Source organism: Vidua macroura, chromosome 7 (assembly GCF_024509145.1).
Source record: "Vidua macroura isolate BioBank_ID:100142 chromosome 7, ASM2450914v1, whole genome shotgun sequence".
Taxonomy (NCBI): Eukaryota; Metazoa; Chordata; class Aves; order Passeriformes; family Viduidae; genus Vidua; species Vidua macroura.
Genome location: NC_071577.1, coordinates 16,199,978 through 16,216,345, shown reverse-complemented (window position 1 = coordinate 16,216,345; position 16,368 = coordinate 16,199,978). Strand labels below are relative to the sequence as shown.

Sequence of the window (16,368 nt, the reverse complement as noted above, 5' to 3'; positions counted from 1 at the left end):
TTCCAAAGGCGCGATCATCTGCTCGCCTTGCATTTTTGCAGGCCTCCAGGGCAAATCAGTGTGTAATACCCTGCATTGCAAACTTGACCCTTAAAATCTTTACGTAGACATCTTTCATCTAACCAGATGAATAATCCTGGTTTAGCCAGTGGCACCAGGCACACAGTTGAGGTTTATCGGCTTAGCAGGTTTAAAGCCTGCAATGTAGCATACCCAGCTCCTGTTTCCTGTTTGTGAGCAGTGTAGTGGTATTGGTGTGGAAAATTCATCTCTCCTGCTGGAAAGCTGTGGGACCTGTATAAAATCTGAAGTTCACGTAGATTGATGCATTTCCTTTTACTCTAGGCATCTAGGCAAGCATCAGGTATCCCTGGGCTGGCTCCAACTGACGAAAAGTAAGTGGTTTCTGTCTCCATATTGATGAAGTTCAGCATTGGCAGAGGATGCTATTCATGACCAGATATCCTCTGTGTTTCTCAGGGATGGCAACCTGTCAGATATCATTGTCAGCAGCAGTTTACATGAGTTTCTTGTGAACCTTCATGAGAAATATGGGCCACTGGTCTCCTTCTGGTTTGGAAGGCGTCTTGTCGTCAGCCTTGGCTCCATCGATCTCCTGAAACAACATGTTAACCCCAACCGGTTGTGTAAGTGTCTTTTATGTTGTCTTTTGAGTCCATTTGTTCTGGCCTCACTGGCCATCAAAGGAAGGGTGTCAAAGGAAGTTGGGGTTTCATTCTACCTTGAAAGAAAATGAGACTTTGTAGCTGACGTGGTTCAGGTATGACTTTGGTCCCGCTTACTGGACTTGAGTATTAGTGGCCAAGGGTTACTGCTGTCCAGTGGCCATCAAGAAATCAGTATGCTTGTGTCTTTTACCATCTCTCTACAGGCAAACATTCAGGAAAAGCATCATGCTCATTAGTCACTTGATAGAGCAAGGTGAACATCCTGTAGCCACTTGGCATTCGTTTTAAAAGCAGTTTGAAATACAGTATAGGAGGGTAAACTTTGCTAAATTAAGTCTGAAAACAGCTCTGCTAGTGTGTGATAACTGCCTTGTATGGTTCAGCATGGAGGTTTTTCAAACTATTATTTGGAGAAATTCTTTACCTTTCCTGTTTCTTTTGGTGTGTAGAATTTTGTAGTGAAAACGTTTAATGATCTTCCAGTGTTGGAAGTGGATGGTGGTACTGGTAGCTGAGTTGACCATCTCAGTCATGGGAGAGTAATTTATGGCCTAAGCCTCTTAGGTGGGCATTTTGCTTCCTAAGGTTATCACACTTGATAAGTTAACTCAGTTGGTGTTTGGGTTTAATCTCTTGCTTTGCCAGTTTTTATCTTACGAGGTTGACGGAGGTGCTGGGTGCACACCTCTGACCTGATCCTTTAGGCTGTCTTTAGGCACAGGCAGATAGCTCAGCTCACTTCATGCTGGGGTCATGAGGGGTAAGCTTCATGTACAGTTGCCTGACAGAATCAAAAAAAGAAATGGTGACAATCTGGGAAAGGAGTGGGAGTTAAGGAGGATCAGCAAAAACACAGTGGATAACGATGACACTCCAGAAGGTGGAAAACCACCCTGAAAAATCTGAATGCTCTCAATTGTGTTTGGGGGAAATTAAGCAGACAGTCACTTTCTCAAAGCTCAGAGAAGTGGTGACAGACCCCTGCACAGGCAAGTTCTCATAAATGTTCTGAATTGGGAGGATCTGAGTATTGGATAAAAAGAAATACAGTGCCTGGACTTAAGTGCAGGAAATTAGGTGACCCAGGCAGCTGTAGACTAGCCTAGTATCCTGCTATGCCAGGGGCTAAACATATTTTTTTAAGGATGTGGGATAAATGGGAAATGCACATTGTACTTTGGTAATTAAATTTTTAGAGAAGTAAAGTGATAAAAATGTGTTTGTGTCAGGGATTCAGTTCAGAATTTGCTTGGATACTGGTAAATACTGGACTGGTACTTGAAAGGGGGATCACGGCTAGATTGTCTTGGAAAAGTGAAATGCAGTGTTGGGGACATTAAATACTCCATCTTATGTTAGTGTCCTACCTTGATGGCATTGTTCTGGAACCCTTTGTCGGCACAGGGCAGCAGAGTGAGATGGATATCCCTCAGGGCTGGGATAGCAGGAACAGGAACAGGAAGAGAAAAAGTGGGCTGCATGAATTGCCTGTGGGATGACATGGCTCTGGGAAAAAAAATGACATATTGGGTCATGGATTTTCTGTAAAGAGAGGACTTTTGCACAAAATGAGCATGTGTCAGACCTGGAGTCCTGTGTGTGGCTCTGACTTCTATACTCAGGCATGATTTTGAATAAAGCAAGTGCAAATAAAGGCTGCCAGTGCTCTCAGAGGAGTGGGAAGCCTGTCGTGCAGGAGAAGCCAGGGAAAGTGTGTTCAGCCCAGACAAAGAAAGAGCTTGTGAAGGGATCCTCATAAAGGCAACAAGCTCGACAATGATCTCAGAGCTGGAAGAGCAGCAATATTAGTTGTATCACTGCTTTCCTTTTAGCACCGATGCTTGCCAGAAGTGCTCAAACTTTATTAGAGGTAAGGAGTCTTACAGGTTATATTTCCTGAAGCACTGAGGTATAAACTGAGCTGAGTAGCTGTAATTGAGTAGCTATAGCCCTTCCTGTACCCTTTCTTGGTGAGTGGGAACAGGGGTTGTAGTAGGTCTCAGCCGCAAAGTGGCTCTGGGCAGCTTGAAGTTTTATTGGAGATGTGGTCTTGCCCATATCTCTTCTGTGCGCACAGTGCTGTGGGACAGGAGACAGCCCACAGTGAACTGCATTATATCCAACTCTTGACTTTTCAGCCCCACTTGAAAATCCTTGCCATGTGACTGTTCCTCAGTCAGCTGGAGTGCCTGAGGCCACCATCCATCTTCATGGATACCTGACATTTGGGTTCCAAGGCTGAGATACAGGATTTGGCTTCAAGTATCAGACAAAGGTTCCTCTCATCTCATATGTGTGTCACAGGTATGGCCAAACTTCTTGGAGAGAGAGATAGAGAGGTGCAGATAATGCATTTCTCATCAAAGCCTTGAAGCTGGACTAATTGGATTCATAGTTATAAACATTTCCAATGCCAGGAGACTCTTTTTCCTTAGGCTTCAAGCAGTGTTTGAAATTGGTATGTTTTCATGGCCTCTTAAAGCTTGGTTGAGATTCATTTGCAAGGGGAATTCAAAGGAATTAAAACTTTGCAGCTGGTACTGGTGATTCCCCTGCGTGGCTCTGGGGAAGCAGTTCAGGCCTACAAACAATGTGGATGTGAAGAGGGTGGACTAATTCAGGATTGCCAGGAGCAGGGGGTTCAGAGACCAACATGGAAAATTCTCCTGAGTTGATGTTGCTTTTTGAGTTGGGGCAATGAACCTGAAGCACACTGAATGCTGGAGATGGAGCTATGGGTCCTGGCCTGTCTGAGCAGGACTTCATTGCTGTTGTGTGAGCATTTTACTGTGCGGGTTCAGAGGTCCTTTCTGTCTCTGATGTTCAGTTGTGCTCGATCTCAGTTAGATCTTTTCTCTATATTTGTTTGCAGTGGTGTCCAGGACAGCACTCTGAGGTTTTTGGGATGGGGAGATTTCCATGTAAGTGAAAAGAACAGTTGAAATTTTGATATGTGTCACTAGGAGGGGTGAAAATGTCACCCTGGAGATGTTTTCGAGACAAGGCCGAAGGATGAAGTCTGTGCAAGTGCTGGCAGAACAGAGCTCTCTCCAGAGGCAGTTTGTGCCTTGTGGAGTCACTAGCCTCCCACAACTGTGCAGAAATAGCCCTTTCCCAAACAGCAGGAGGCAGAGCCAGCCCTCAGTGAAAGGGCTCTGCAGCCCTGAGTGCACAGCAGTGAGTGAGTATAGATGGTGTGGAATTGCCAGTTTAGTCTAGGGACGCTGGGAGAAAAAAGCCCAGAGCCCATGGCTAATCCAGAAGTTTCCTTTCATATGCAGCAGGAAAACTTAGCAGTTTCAGCAGGTGTTGCTTCTAAGCATTCTCCAACCTCTCTAGATGCCTCTGCTTGCTGGATTTTCTGTGTGGGCTTTGCCACCTGCCATGTGTCTTCCTGGCTGCCCAGTATTGTGCCTGGCTGTGCCAGTGCCAGTCAGCAGGGATCTGTGGCATGAATAGCAGCTCTGTGACAAAGTACCTTGGAGGAGGAATTGTCAGCAGCAGCTAGAGGCACATAATAGCCCATGCCACGTGAAGAGCTGCAGGTACCATCTGCTCTGCCAAAAGACACATGCTCATGCTCCTTGTCATTCAAAGTGGGAAAGAGGGTGAGATGCAGAGCTTAAAAACATTGGAAGGGAAAAGATGTGAGAGAAAAACATTTGGGAAAGATTACCATATTCATGCCTCTGGCCTTGTTAGCTGCTTTTATGTCTTTAGGTAGTAAGTCCTCTGCAGGTGGGAACTTTCTCTTCTTGTAAGTTTGCCTGGTAGCATAATGAGGCCCCAGTCTCTGAGGGGAATCCTAGATATATCCACAGCTGGTAAAGTCATATGTGTCTAGCCCAGCCTTGATGTGTTCTGATGCCTCAGAGGTTTCACTCTCCATCTGGGAGAAATAACAGACTGTGATAACAGTGACAATATCCTTCTTGAAAACCCTGATTGCTGCTTCCAAACAGTTCCTTAAAGACTCTGTCAGTTTCACAAGACACACTAAAAGGTTTACAGAAAGGGAAAAACATATGCCATGTTGTATTGCACAGTTTTGCATTGACACCTAATATCCTTCAACAAATGTATTAAATAGAGGTCCTTGGTGGTGAAATTCAGAGTTAAAAATCTAACTGAAATGAGTCATGGATTGGGAAGTGATGTGGTTTTGTCTAGTTTGTACACTGATGCAAGTGTCTGTGTGGAAGGATTGAAGATGGAAAGAAGGTGATTAGCAGTAGAAAGCATTCTGTAGCTTAGCAGATTATGGTTTTCTCTAGGAGCTTCAGAGCTGCCTCCTGAAGGCAGCCCTGGCAGATAGGTAGGTGCTAGTCTGGGAAGAGTTCCTCAACAGGGAACTCAGTGCCCAAAAGAGAAATCATGCAGGAGTAGCAGAGTATCAAACAAGGTTTGCTGGGTCTGTGACACAAAGGAAGGAGTGCTAAGAGCAACTTCTGGCTGAGTCTGTCATGAGCTGGTATGTCCTGAGTGCATAGCCATGTTCAGGGCAGGAGGGCACACCAGGTGTGAAGGGGAATGTGCTAAAGACACTGCAGGTCAGGCTGGAGGAGAAGGGGAAAGACCATGCCACACTCACTCTTGTCACCAAGTCGATGGCACAACCAGCTGGGAACTGGCAAGCAGGGAACAAACTCTGAAGGCATTTTTACTAAAGAGTTACTTGGTAGAGCCAGCAGGCAATCTCTGCATGGGGAGCTGATCATAGGGCAGCAATCAGCCCCAGAGAAAAGACTTTGTGAGGTACAAGCCCACAATGAGAAAGACAAACTTGACACCCCAAAGAGACTGTTGTAGGGGAAGGAGCCACAGAACCTCGCTCGCTGCCCAGAAATAGCAGTATCCAATTAAAGAGGCTGCTGTTTTAATCAGCCCTGTGTAGTGTGACTTTTGAATGGTGTTTCCTCTGTTTGCTTTCAGTGGATCCCTTTGAGACAATGCTGAAATCCCTCTTGAGGTACCAGTCCAGCCTGAATGGGGATACAGGAGAGAGCCACATGAGGAGAAAACTGTATGAGAATGGTGTGACCAAGTCCTTGCAAAGTAATGTTGCTCTCATCCAGAAGGTAACTGCCTTTGTACAGCAGAGAAGCCCTGTGTGGCTCACAGAGGAAGGTTTAGTGAGAATGATCACTAGGATAAAGGACCTGCATTCAAATTTGTGCTGGAGCTATAAGCATCTGAGATAGCAAACAACCTCTGCCTTTCATGGTGTGAATGTTTGCGTTCTCTTAGCTCCAGTGGCCTGGGGGAAGGGCTGAGCTTGCTTAATTTTTATGCCAAGATACCAGATGCAATTAAAGATACTGGAGCACCTGGATTCTAGATATATTTCCCAGGACAGGAGGATGGAGCAAGGAACCAGCTTTTGGAGCCACAAAGAGGTGATGTTGATTTAGTCCAGCAGCCACAATATGATCTGTTTTCACGTTCTGGAGCTGTATGTATTAAAGGGTTTAAGGTTTCTTTTGTGATAGAGGGAACAATAGAGGAGGTAGGGTTGCCTTGTCAGGGGAGAGCATTGAAAGAAGCAGAAGATCGGAGGCTAAAATGGAAAGAAGGAGGTTTAACAATGGAAAGAAACCTGGAAAGAGTTTTTAGCATTATTCCGTAGCCATGAAAGCGTGGTCTGCCTTAGGAAGAGGGTGGGAATGTGTCCAGGGTGTGTTTGGTAAATAGACTGCTGGTGTTACTGCTAACTAATGGTTCATTCCCTCTCAAGCTGTCAGAAGAGCTGCTGGCCAAATGGCTGTCTCTCCCCGAGGCACAACATGTGCCACTCTGCCAGCACATGCTGGGCTTTGCCATGAAGTCTGTCACGCAGACAGCTATGGGCAGCAGCTTTGAAGATGACCGGGAAGTCATCCGATTCCGCAGGCACCATGATGCAGTAAGTGTCCTGAAGAACCAGGAAATCTCCTATTAAATTTTTCCAAACTGAAAACACAGAGCTTGAATCTGTGTACAGTTTAGTACAAGCTACTGCTGAGACTTTAAAGTATGAGCTTGAGGGGTCTGTCTCACTTGTCCCAAGCTGAAACTGTTAGAAAGATCCTACTGCTGATCCTGCTGTCATTAGTCTGAGGTGTTTCTAAAGGATCCATGGGGATCAGGAACCCAGATCCAATGGCAGTTGGGAGGTCTTTGGTACCTAAGGCAGTTAAAATCTGTTGGGACTGCCAGTGGAATTTCTCCCTTTCGAAGATCTTCTGAAGGCTCTGTGACATTGTGGAGAAAGGAAAATCTGTGGAGATCTCACCTGAATCCACATGTGGGGATGTTAGACATGCTGGTGATAGGGTTGGAAAGAAACAGTTCCATCTCCCATTTAAGATTCCCATAGCTTTTTTTCCTACAGTTGTAATTACAGTTGTTTAATTTCGGCTTAATTCCAGCTATCATAGACATAGTGTCTGAAATAGGATGTGGTGTCATAAAGAGACCAGTTCCATATTGACAGGAAGTCCTAATTTTATTTGGTGTTTTCATTTTCCTGAGTAGGGAAGAATAGAATAGTCCCAACAGTCTCAGTCTGTGGTAAGTGATGGTGCTGTTCTTTCTGTCCCTCTTCCAGATCTGGTCAGAGATTGGAAAAGGTTTCTTGGATGGGTCTCTTGACAAAAACATGACTAGGAAGAAGCACTACGAAGATGGTAGGTTTCTTCCAAAATTACGGTTTTCCTCCCACTCCGATTAATACTTAAGAGTTAGCTAGCGTGTGAAAGCACTTCATTTTGCCTAGTTGTTTTGGCTTCTCTTCAGAGCTGCTCATCATGCCATAAGCTACGAGATACACTGTACTTACTCTCAGACTAGATCATTGTTTTGGAGTTGAGTAGCAAGCTGCCTTTATGTGAGAAGTTGTAGGACTAGAATTCCAGTTCCAGGTCTAGTTCTAGGGTCTGTTCAGTGTGGAGAGTGATAGAGGGGAAGAATCAGGGTGTGCTTCCTCCCTTACTGTTCTGTTCCCTGGTGTCCACTTTTGACCTCTCTTGGAGGCAAGCAGCTGTGCTAGGTGGAGACAGATGGAGCCCTTGGATTTGGCCCATATGGGCATTCAAATGATGCACCATCTGGGGCCTGTACTGCCAGAGAGCCACTCACAGGCTGGAAAACACAAGTACAGAGGTGCTGCTTTGTTGGATACACCATCAGGTAGCCTCTGATGTGCTCTTACAAGATAACATGATTTTCAGGTCTGTTACAGCAGTACTTTTGTTTCTAATATATTTTATAGTAAGTTATTTCAATTTTAGGTTGTCTTATCTTTTTTGTTCTTAATAATTAAACCATTTCAGTACTGATTGATAAGACGCTAAACTAAAGTAGATTGTATCTGGAACTAAAGTTTTGCTTGTAAATCCTCCAAACCCAGTGTTTCCTTCTTTATGCTTCTGGTTCTGTGGGTTTCAGAACCTGAGGACACCTTCTGCCCCATTGAAATGGGTTCCTCCCATGGTCACTGTCTTCCTGAGTTGTAGTATTATGATGCATGAGGACACAATTTCACAAACTCCAGATAGTAAGCCGTGGTGTTTGAGTGATGCTGGCCTCCCTGTACAGAGAGGAGGAAGGAAGGTAAATCTAAGACAAAGGAACTGAAGTAGGCCTTGATAAATGGAGTTTCAGACCCAAATTCTATTCCATGTTTCTTGGACAGTCCTCAATAGGTCATTTAAGCCAGACACGCAATGGTGTCTAGGTCCCTAACTACCCCTGGTTCCCACAGCAGTCATCAGGAGTTAGGCGCTCACATATCTTCAGATATGTGGACTCTCTGCCAAAACCCTCCCACGTTTCCCTCCATTCCTCTCTCTGTGTCTGCAGACTCTTTAGCACAGAGCCCTGCTCTTGCACCCTGCCTGTAGAACCCCTGGCCAAAGGGGCTCCATCAGTCCTGGTGCTGTAGTAATTGTAACTCTGCAGCTCATGTAACCAGAGTTACGCGGCTCATACCTGTTTTCCTGGGGGCTGATGAACATACATTCTCTGGTGGTTCGACAGTGTTACTTGTCTTCCCCTTATGTGATTTCAGCTCACAGAGTATACACCTTGGTTATACCTGTAAGGATGTCTTTTTATAGGCAACCTCTGTTATTTGGTTCCTGCATTTTCAGCTAAATTGGGGATAGTGCCTTCCAAATTGACAGTAACATGTAACAGAGGCTGCTTCTGTAAGTGAGCCCAGCAGGGACAGCTGGTCTGAAAATCTGCTTGGGAAGATGAATTTGCTTCTCTGCAGCACCAGGATGACCAGGTTTTAAAATAAGCATTTCTTTTTTCTTCCAAAGCTCTGGTGGAGATGGAATCCATCTTAAGGAAGGTTACAAAGGAGCGCCGAGGCAGATCATTCAACAGGCATGTCTTTATAGACACCTTGCTGCAGGGGAGCCTGAGTGACCAGCAGGTCTGTGCAGCTGTTACCTCCTTACACAGTAATGAAGTTTTGCCAGATGGGCAATTCATTACATTGTAGCCTTTGATTAATATAAGTTCTTGCATCTTAGCTTAGATTCTTTACCAAAGCAGGACTTCTGCTTAGTTTTTTCCACTCCTGCAATGTTTGATTGCATTAGACTTTGGTAGATTTCCTTGCCACTGCTTCATAGCTATTTTTATAAACCAGAAGTATGTTAACATTAAGCATGTCACGTGCAATTCTAGTGGAAGTTATACAGAGAGTTCAGTATGTGTCTTCTAGATGTATTTCCTGCTCTCTGCACTAAAGGGATTTAATGTGCTTGAGTGGAGAGTGTGCCATTTCTTTATTCTCTTTACAGTCTTACGAACTTCATTCCCTGAAGTAGATTTTCTTTCCTAGATTCTGGAAGATACAATGATTTTCTCTTTGGCAGGATGTGTAATCACTGCTAACTGTAAGTACAGTAACTGTAGGTAGCTTCCCATCCTTACACTCAGCTGCCAAAAACTGTGTGTGATGACATGAGACTTACCCTAGGCTAATAAAAAATTGTATTAATCATTCTTTCTCCCAAGCTGCAGACATATAGAAGCAGCTAAATTTTACATCAGACTGTTGACACAGCCTCACAGTTAGTCAGCTGAACCTAAGCTGTGTTTGACAACCTTTCCAGTCTTATGGTGAACCTTAGAATTTGTCCCCGTTGCTTTTTGCTTGCATTCTTAACCCCAGACAACTGATGCTAAATTTGATGAAGAAAAACACCAAAATAAATAAGCCACAACGATCATGTTGTAAAATAGGTTCAGGCACATAGGAAGAAAGAGTGCTAGCATCTGTCTGGGTGTTTTGAATTTCTGGAGGATAGGTGTGTTCCATGTATGGAGGACTTTCAAAGAAGCTACTCTTGGATTTATGCAAAGATTATGAAAAAAACCCAAACAAATAAAAATACAAACTGAAGCTGTGTAAAATACCTTATGATAAAGGGAAGATTATCTGGCCTTGTACCTCAACCAGTGGGACTGGGACTCCAGAGAAAACCTCCAAGATGCACCTAGGTGTTAAAGAATGGGAAGTAAATCAGAGAACCATGGTAATACTCTCTCCAGAGAATATCCTCTCCAGGTACTCTAGGAAGACTGTAATTTTAAGGGGCTTGAATCCACATGGATTCACAGAATCACAGAATATTCTGATTTGGAAGGATCATCAAGTCCAAGATTCCAGATAGTTCTCATGAATAGACATTTTTGAGAGCTAGAAACATTTCCTTGTAGCTTTAGGGAAACTGCATCCTACACACTTATTTCTTATGCAAGGTTTTTTTCTCACTCTGCTATTGAAGATAATCTCAAATACCTCAAAAAGTAGATGTAGGGGGACAAGAGCTGGCCAACATCTGCAGAGCTCCCTTCAGGAGCCCCAGGCATTGGCTATCTGGAGTATTTGCCTGAGATGTGCTAGGGAAGACCCCCAAATAAGGGAATTTTCTAAAGCTTTGAATAAACCAGCTTTTCATTTGCATGCTTGGTGTAATAGCCCTCATTCCCCTGGGTTAGTTGGGCTGTGTTGTCCCTTTGCCAGAGCTATGGGGCTGAGTGCTTTAGTGTCCTGCAAAGCTCCTCATAGTATCAGGGCCTCTTGTTACACAGGAGTTCAGCCTCTTTTCCTTCCACTGAATACAGAATAAGCACAGCCTGCTGTGAACAGAGGCCACCTTTTTTTTAGGCCAAAAAGTAATGTTGAAAATGTAGGAAGTGAGAAAACTGAATGCCATTTTTAAAGGATTAAATTTTCTGGGTCTAGTCCTGTCTTGATTCCTTCCCCAGTGTGCACCTGGGCAGTCTATTTCCTCACAACCTCAGAAGATGTTCAGCAGAATCTCTACGAGGAGATGGACCGTGTTCTGGGGAAGGGACCAATTACACATGAGAAAATGGAGCAGCTCAGGTGGGTCCTATAGAGGGAGTGCTGAGGAAGGCTGTGTCATGTGGTGGGGACAGGTGTTTCATGTGGAGTCTAATGCCTAGCCTGCACTAGGCCAGGACAAGGCATCCAAAAGCTGCTGGCTCCCTTTTTTCTTCCTGGAAGTAATCAAACCACAGGATGACTTGCAGAATAGAATCTGCTGGCATTCCAGACACAGGGACCAAGGTGCTCACTTTAGGGTGTCAATAGGAAACCCTTTAGGTTCACCAGCAGAGAAAAAACACAGAATCAGTGCCCTGACTGCCAGGCCAAAATTTTTGCTCACTGTCTTGTTTGGTTTTTGTCCTAGTTTTCCAGAGTAGTAGAAGTAATCAGTCATTTTCATGGTTGGATATAGAGATACTTAGAAAGAAAGCATGGACCAATCTTTTCAAAGGGCTGCAAGTAATGATGACTGGTTAACAGTGTGCCTTTATGTTTTCTGCATTTGTTATGTTGGTGCAACCAGGTGCATTTTGTATTTGGACTAGTGTTAGGGTTTCAGTAAGGGAATATCGAGTGTGTGGTTTTCTTGCTGCTTCTTGTATGAGTGAGAGGTACAGGAAAAGGGCTGGTGTGTTTATGCATTTTAGCAGATTTAGTTAGATTTAAAATCTGAAAGAAGAGGGATTCCAATAACCTTCTGTAAAGGCTGTTGAGATTTAATGCTTCTTACAAAGGTGTTGGGACTCCTTGCCAGAAAAAAAAAAAAAAAGAAGTGCCTCTAAATAAAGTAGTTGACCCCGCTCTGCTTGCTGCCACAAGGATGTGGACAAGCTTCTCTCTGAGACTTTCTCTAACCAAGGGTTACTGGTTGCAGGTACTGTCGGCAAGTCCTGTGTGAGACAGTGCGGACAGCAAAGCTCACTCCCATTGCTGCACAGCTGCAGGAGCTCGAGGGCAGAGTCGACCAACATACTATCCCCAAAGAGGTAGGGCAGTGCTGGGAGCACTAGGCCACTCTCCTTTCCTCTAGGGAAATTTGCTGTTTCCTTTTCTTCCAGACCAGGAGTGAGGCAGGAATACCATTTCTTCTGACAGTGTTGAACCTGAGCAGGTGCTCTGCCATCTGAAAGTACAGTTTAGCTCAAAGTTTGCCTGCAGTTCCTCTGTGAGGGAGAGACTGCAAATTCGAGTTCTCTTGCTGAGCAGATTTGCTTCTGCTTCTTGGATAAGTAAGCTTTTGAAGGAGGCTATGGACTTAGTTATGCATAAAAGAGCATTGTTTCAGGCTTCATCATATCACCTTCCCTTCTAGAGAGTAAAGTAGTCCATCCATACATCTTGGCAAGTGTAGAAAAATGGGGTCACACCCTCTGTAACCATGAACAATTGCAGCGTGATTCTTAGAAGTTAAAATCCTAACATCTGGGCATGGATTGTGAAAATCTGTAGATGAATACTGCATAATTGTATTTTTAATCCACTTAAATATGAGTAGTCTACAGAATAATCATCATCCAGCAGAGCTGTTGAGAGGTGTCTTTAATTGTGCATTTCCTTCCACATTGACGTGTTGTAATTCTCTTTGCAGACACTTGTGCTTTATGCTCTTGGTGTGATGCTGCAGGATAGTTCATCTTGGCCATCACCATACAAGTATGTAGAATCGACCTTAATTGCAACTAATTCCTTTGCTTTGTTAAATTAGATTTTGCAGCACAGCCGTTTGTGCTGCAGGGTCTGCCTTAAGCAGATTCTGGAGATAAAGGGAGTCTATAAGAAAATCAGTTTATGAAAGTCTGAGTTTGTTTGTCTCCATGGGCATGGCTATGGGGCAATTAAAGTCAGGTTCCTCCAATGCTCCAGTCTGTGTGTGTGCATGGATGTGTTAGGGTTTAGTAAAACTTTTTGTGCATATACACAGAGCTTCCCTGGCTAATACTGATAACTTCTGTTAAAGGTTTTCTGTGAAACAGTGACTTGAATGGCTTTGGAATCACTGCTCATCACCATGAAACGATGCAAGGGAGGAAATGTCAGTCTGCAGTTGTGGGTTTTGGGGATGAAGAGAGATGCTGCCTCAATATTTCAGTCTGTTGGTGAAAACTGGATCTAGGCCAGTGTTTTGGAGGTTAAAGAAAGAAATCGCTGTAGCTTCCTGTGGCCTCCAGGTGGCAAATATTAACCTGTGTCTGATTTACTTCACTTGGGCTACAAAAAATGTGGGTCAGTTATTCTAGACAGAGAGAACAGACAGCTGAGATTTAGGAGAAAGAATAGAGCCTTTAGAACAGCACTTGTCCTCTCCTGCAATTACACTTTTTAGGAAGGGGTCAGGCATTGATGCACCAGTCTATGAGCACCTTGGCAGGGATTGCCTCCCAAGGCAGGTCATAACTGTGTTGAGGTTTGCTGAGACCCCATGGGACCAACAATGAGGATTGCTATGGACATTGTATGTTTGTTTCAGGGAGGCTGGGCTTGAGGTTTAGCTTGGGGTAGATGAAGATTTCCATGACAGAAGTAGAAGACCAGCTCTGTGTGATCCTTTCACCCACCTACTATACAAAACCACTGTTTGCTCTCCCTGCTTTTTTGCTAGGCAGGTGCATTTCCTCTCCTATTACAAAATCTATAATTTCATTTTAGTTCAGGGGAAATGTAAGTTTGATGCTGCTTTTCCTAAGGATCAGCACCCACATGCCCTTTCACCTTGTTAGATGCAGACCTTGGATGCTCAAGCAGGGAAGTGAAGGCTTGAAGTATTTAGCAGGAAGGTTTAAAAGAACCGTCTTCTGTCCATCAAATTTTGTGTTTGGAGGGGGGTTAATATTTAAATTTAATGTTATTTTATTAGTTTCCCTTGTTTTAACTCATGCCAGCCCTGGATAATAGCTTTCTCACAGTCTCTACCATCCTAAAGCTGGAAACCACTTTTCTCACTTCAATGAGTCACTGGCTTCCCTCCCCCAGCACATACACATACACACACCAGCTGCTTGAAGAGAAGGGTGAGGGGCAAGGAGAAAAGCGAAATATTTTTGGAAGTGAAAAAGGAAGGTACTTAGAGAGGCAGAGAGAGGGGGAGAGAGAGACAAATGAGATACCGTGTGCGCTGGAGAGGAATAGAGGGCAGGTAACAGCATCAGCTCAGCTGGGTACTGCACGTTAGTTCCAGCCCTGTTTCACACTACCTCAGTTTGTCAGCATTTTGGCCAAGATGGGACACAGCTGACCAGCTGGAAACATTGATGGAATGGATGCACAATTGCCTTCATACAATTGTGTGGAATGACACAGAGAGTACAGATTAGTGAGATTCTCTATTTCATTTTTGTTTTTTACTTGTGTGTGTATGTGTGCATGTTTCTGGGGAAAGGATGCTGTGCCTGCTCAGATAACCCTAATGTGCTTCATCTTTTGTAGGTTTGACCCAGACAGATTCAATGAGGAATTAGCTATGAAAAACCTCTCCTTGTTGGGTTTCTCAGGAAGCCAGGAGTGCCCAGAGTTGAGGTGAGCATAGGGAAGGAGGTCTTAATGAGTCTCTATGGCAGACAGGAGAGAAGGTCCTTCCAGCATCATGGTGTTACTGCTGGGACAACCTGTCCAAGCTGGCTGTTGTCCTTTGGCAAATTTATATCATAGCAAGGTTTTTATTTTTTTCTCCTGATTCTTCCCTCAGGTTTGCCTATATGGTGGCCACAGTTCTGCTGAGTGTTCTGGTAAGGAAACTGTATCTCCACCCAGTGAAAGGACAAATCATGGAGGCAAAATATGAACTGGTAACCTCACCAAAGGAGGAAGCCTGGATAACGGTGTCTAAGAGAAGCTAAGAGCAAGCAAAACAAGGGGTTAAAAGTGCCAGCTGTGAAGGTCTGACCAAGGGTCTTAAGGAGAATCATACTGGCACCATGTTTACCCAGCCAAGGAATTTTATATCCAGATTTTTTTACCTTCCATATTCTTAACCTCATACCTATCTTGGGTATTTTCTCTAATTCAACCAGTAGTCATATTAAAGTAGATTTAATCTATTTGTCTCTTTTATATTTGCTTTTGGATCTCTGGCTAAACCTTTGCAAAGGAAGCAACAAAACCTTGCAGTGGTGTATGGATGAACTACTGAATGTCAGCTAGTCAAAGACCAGAGCTCTGGTTAACCCAGCCTCTTTCCAATAGCAGCCAGAGCTGGGTAAGAGTGCCCGTCTTATCCAGTGGAATGCTTCTTCCTGAATCCTAGCTAGATAAGACCTTGGAGACACAAGGACAAAGCCTTTCTCTATATATAGGTATTTTTATTCAAAGTATCTTTCCCTCCCTTGAGCTATATCTGTCAGGAAGAACAGATATATCCTGTGAGCAGTATGTGTGAGTGTGAGAAAGAGAGAAATAAACTGGGGTGAGAATAGCACCACTAGTTCTCATGCTGTGTAATCTTGACATGCTGTGGGGTTGCAAGAAAAATGATGATTGAGAAATGCTAGTAAACCAAGAGGAATAAAATTGATTTGTCCCCTTAAAAAACAGAAGCATCAGTAATAATATGATGAATGAAGTAAAACCACAGAACAAAGCCCCAAGAAAGGGAGTCTCTAACCTGACAATTCTGAGGGCAGTGTCTAATCCAATCAACAGAAATTGACAGATGCTTGCAATTTATTCAGCACTGGGTCAGCATGAGACTGATCATGCAAGTACTGGAGAGTGCTGATTTCATAGGGCTCTAGATTAATGTTGTACTTAATAACTTAAAAGCCTTTCAAAGAATCCTTTTCCTCTTTCAAAGTGTGTGCTCACCAAAGAAGCATCAAATGTTGCATATTCACATGCTTTTTCCTGCTTCTTCCTCTGTTTTTTTGCCAATCGTAGGACAGCTACATTCAGAGCCCCACTGAATGGACTGCAAGGCAGGAACCTCCTACCCCTTCATGGCATTGGAATAATTGCCATCTGCCTTACTGATCATGTTGTGCTTCTTCCTTTCTTCTCTTACATTTTTCTCTTTATCTGATCTTCCTAAGTCTTTTCTCCATACACCTGACTTCTCTGTTACCTCCAGTTCCTAGCCCCCTTCCCACCCAGCAGCTGTGTGGTGGTAGGTGAGGGGTTTGTCAGCCTGCAGCTGTGTCTGCTTGAGCTGTACACAGCTCCTGTGCACCACAGAGCAGGCCAAGAGTGTGGGCCTCCCCTTAGAGCTATTTTGTACTGCTTGTGCAGACAGAGTACATGTAATTGGTAACTGCAGTTCCTTTTTCTACAGATGTACCTTCCAGGTCAGGAAATCTGCTGCTCTTTTAAAAGTGTTTTTGCTCTTGTCTGAGGTGTGCC

General features: G+C 44.0%; 1 protein-coding gene across 3 annotated transcripts in view; it reads left to right on the top strand.

Annotated features, from left to right (window-relative positions):
- LOC128810259 (cytochrome P450 20A1) overlaps positions 1-15,074 on the top strand; it is a 28,250-nt gene extending 13,176 nt beyond the window's left edge. For 2 of the 3 annotated variants that reach the window (XM_053982974.1, XM_053982972.1), the window contains exons 2-13: positions 346-395; positions 481-647; positions 5,622-5,767; positions 6,424-6,591; positions 7,276-7,354; positions 8,993-9,108; positions 9,523-9,577; positions 10,956-11,076; positions 11,915-12,026; positions 12,629-12,693; positions 14,464-14,553; positions 14,723-15,074. In XM_053982974.1, the coding sequence (XP_053838949.1) occupies positions 5,639-5,767; positions 6,424-6,591; positions 7,276-7,354; positions 8,993-9,108; positions 9,523-9,577; positions 10,956-11,076; positions 11,915-12,026; positions 12,629-12,693; positions 14,464-14,553; positions 14,723-14,873 (1,086 nt within the window). In that variant the 5' untranslated portion in view covers positions 346-395; positions 481-647; positions 5,622-5,638 and the 3' untranslated portion in view covers positions 14,874-15,074. Of the gene's footprint in view, positions 1-345; positions 396-480; positions 648-2,827; positions 2,994-5,621; positions 5,768-6,423; positions 6,592-7,275; positions 7,355-8,992; positions 9,109-9,522; positions 9,578-10,955; positions 11,077-11,914; positions 12,027-12,628; positions 12,694-14,463; positions 14,554-14,722 lie in introns of those variants that run through there. The other variant, XM_053982973.1, reaches the window with a different exon arrangement.
- The last annotated feature ends 1,294 nt before the right edge of the window (positions 15,075-16,368 follow it).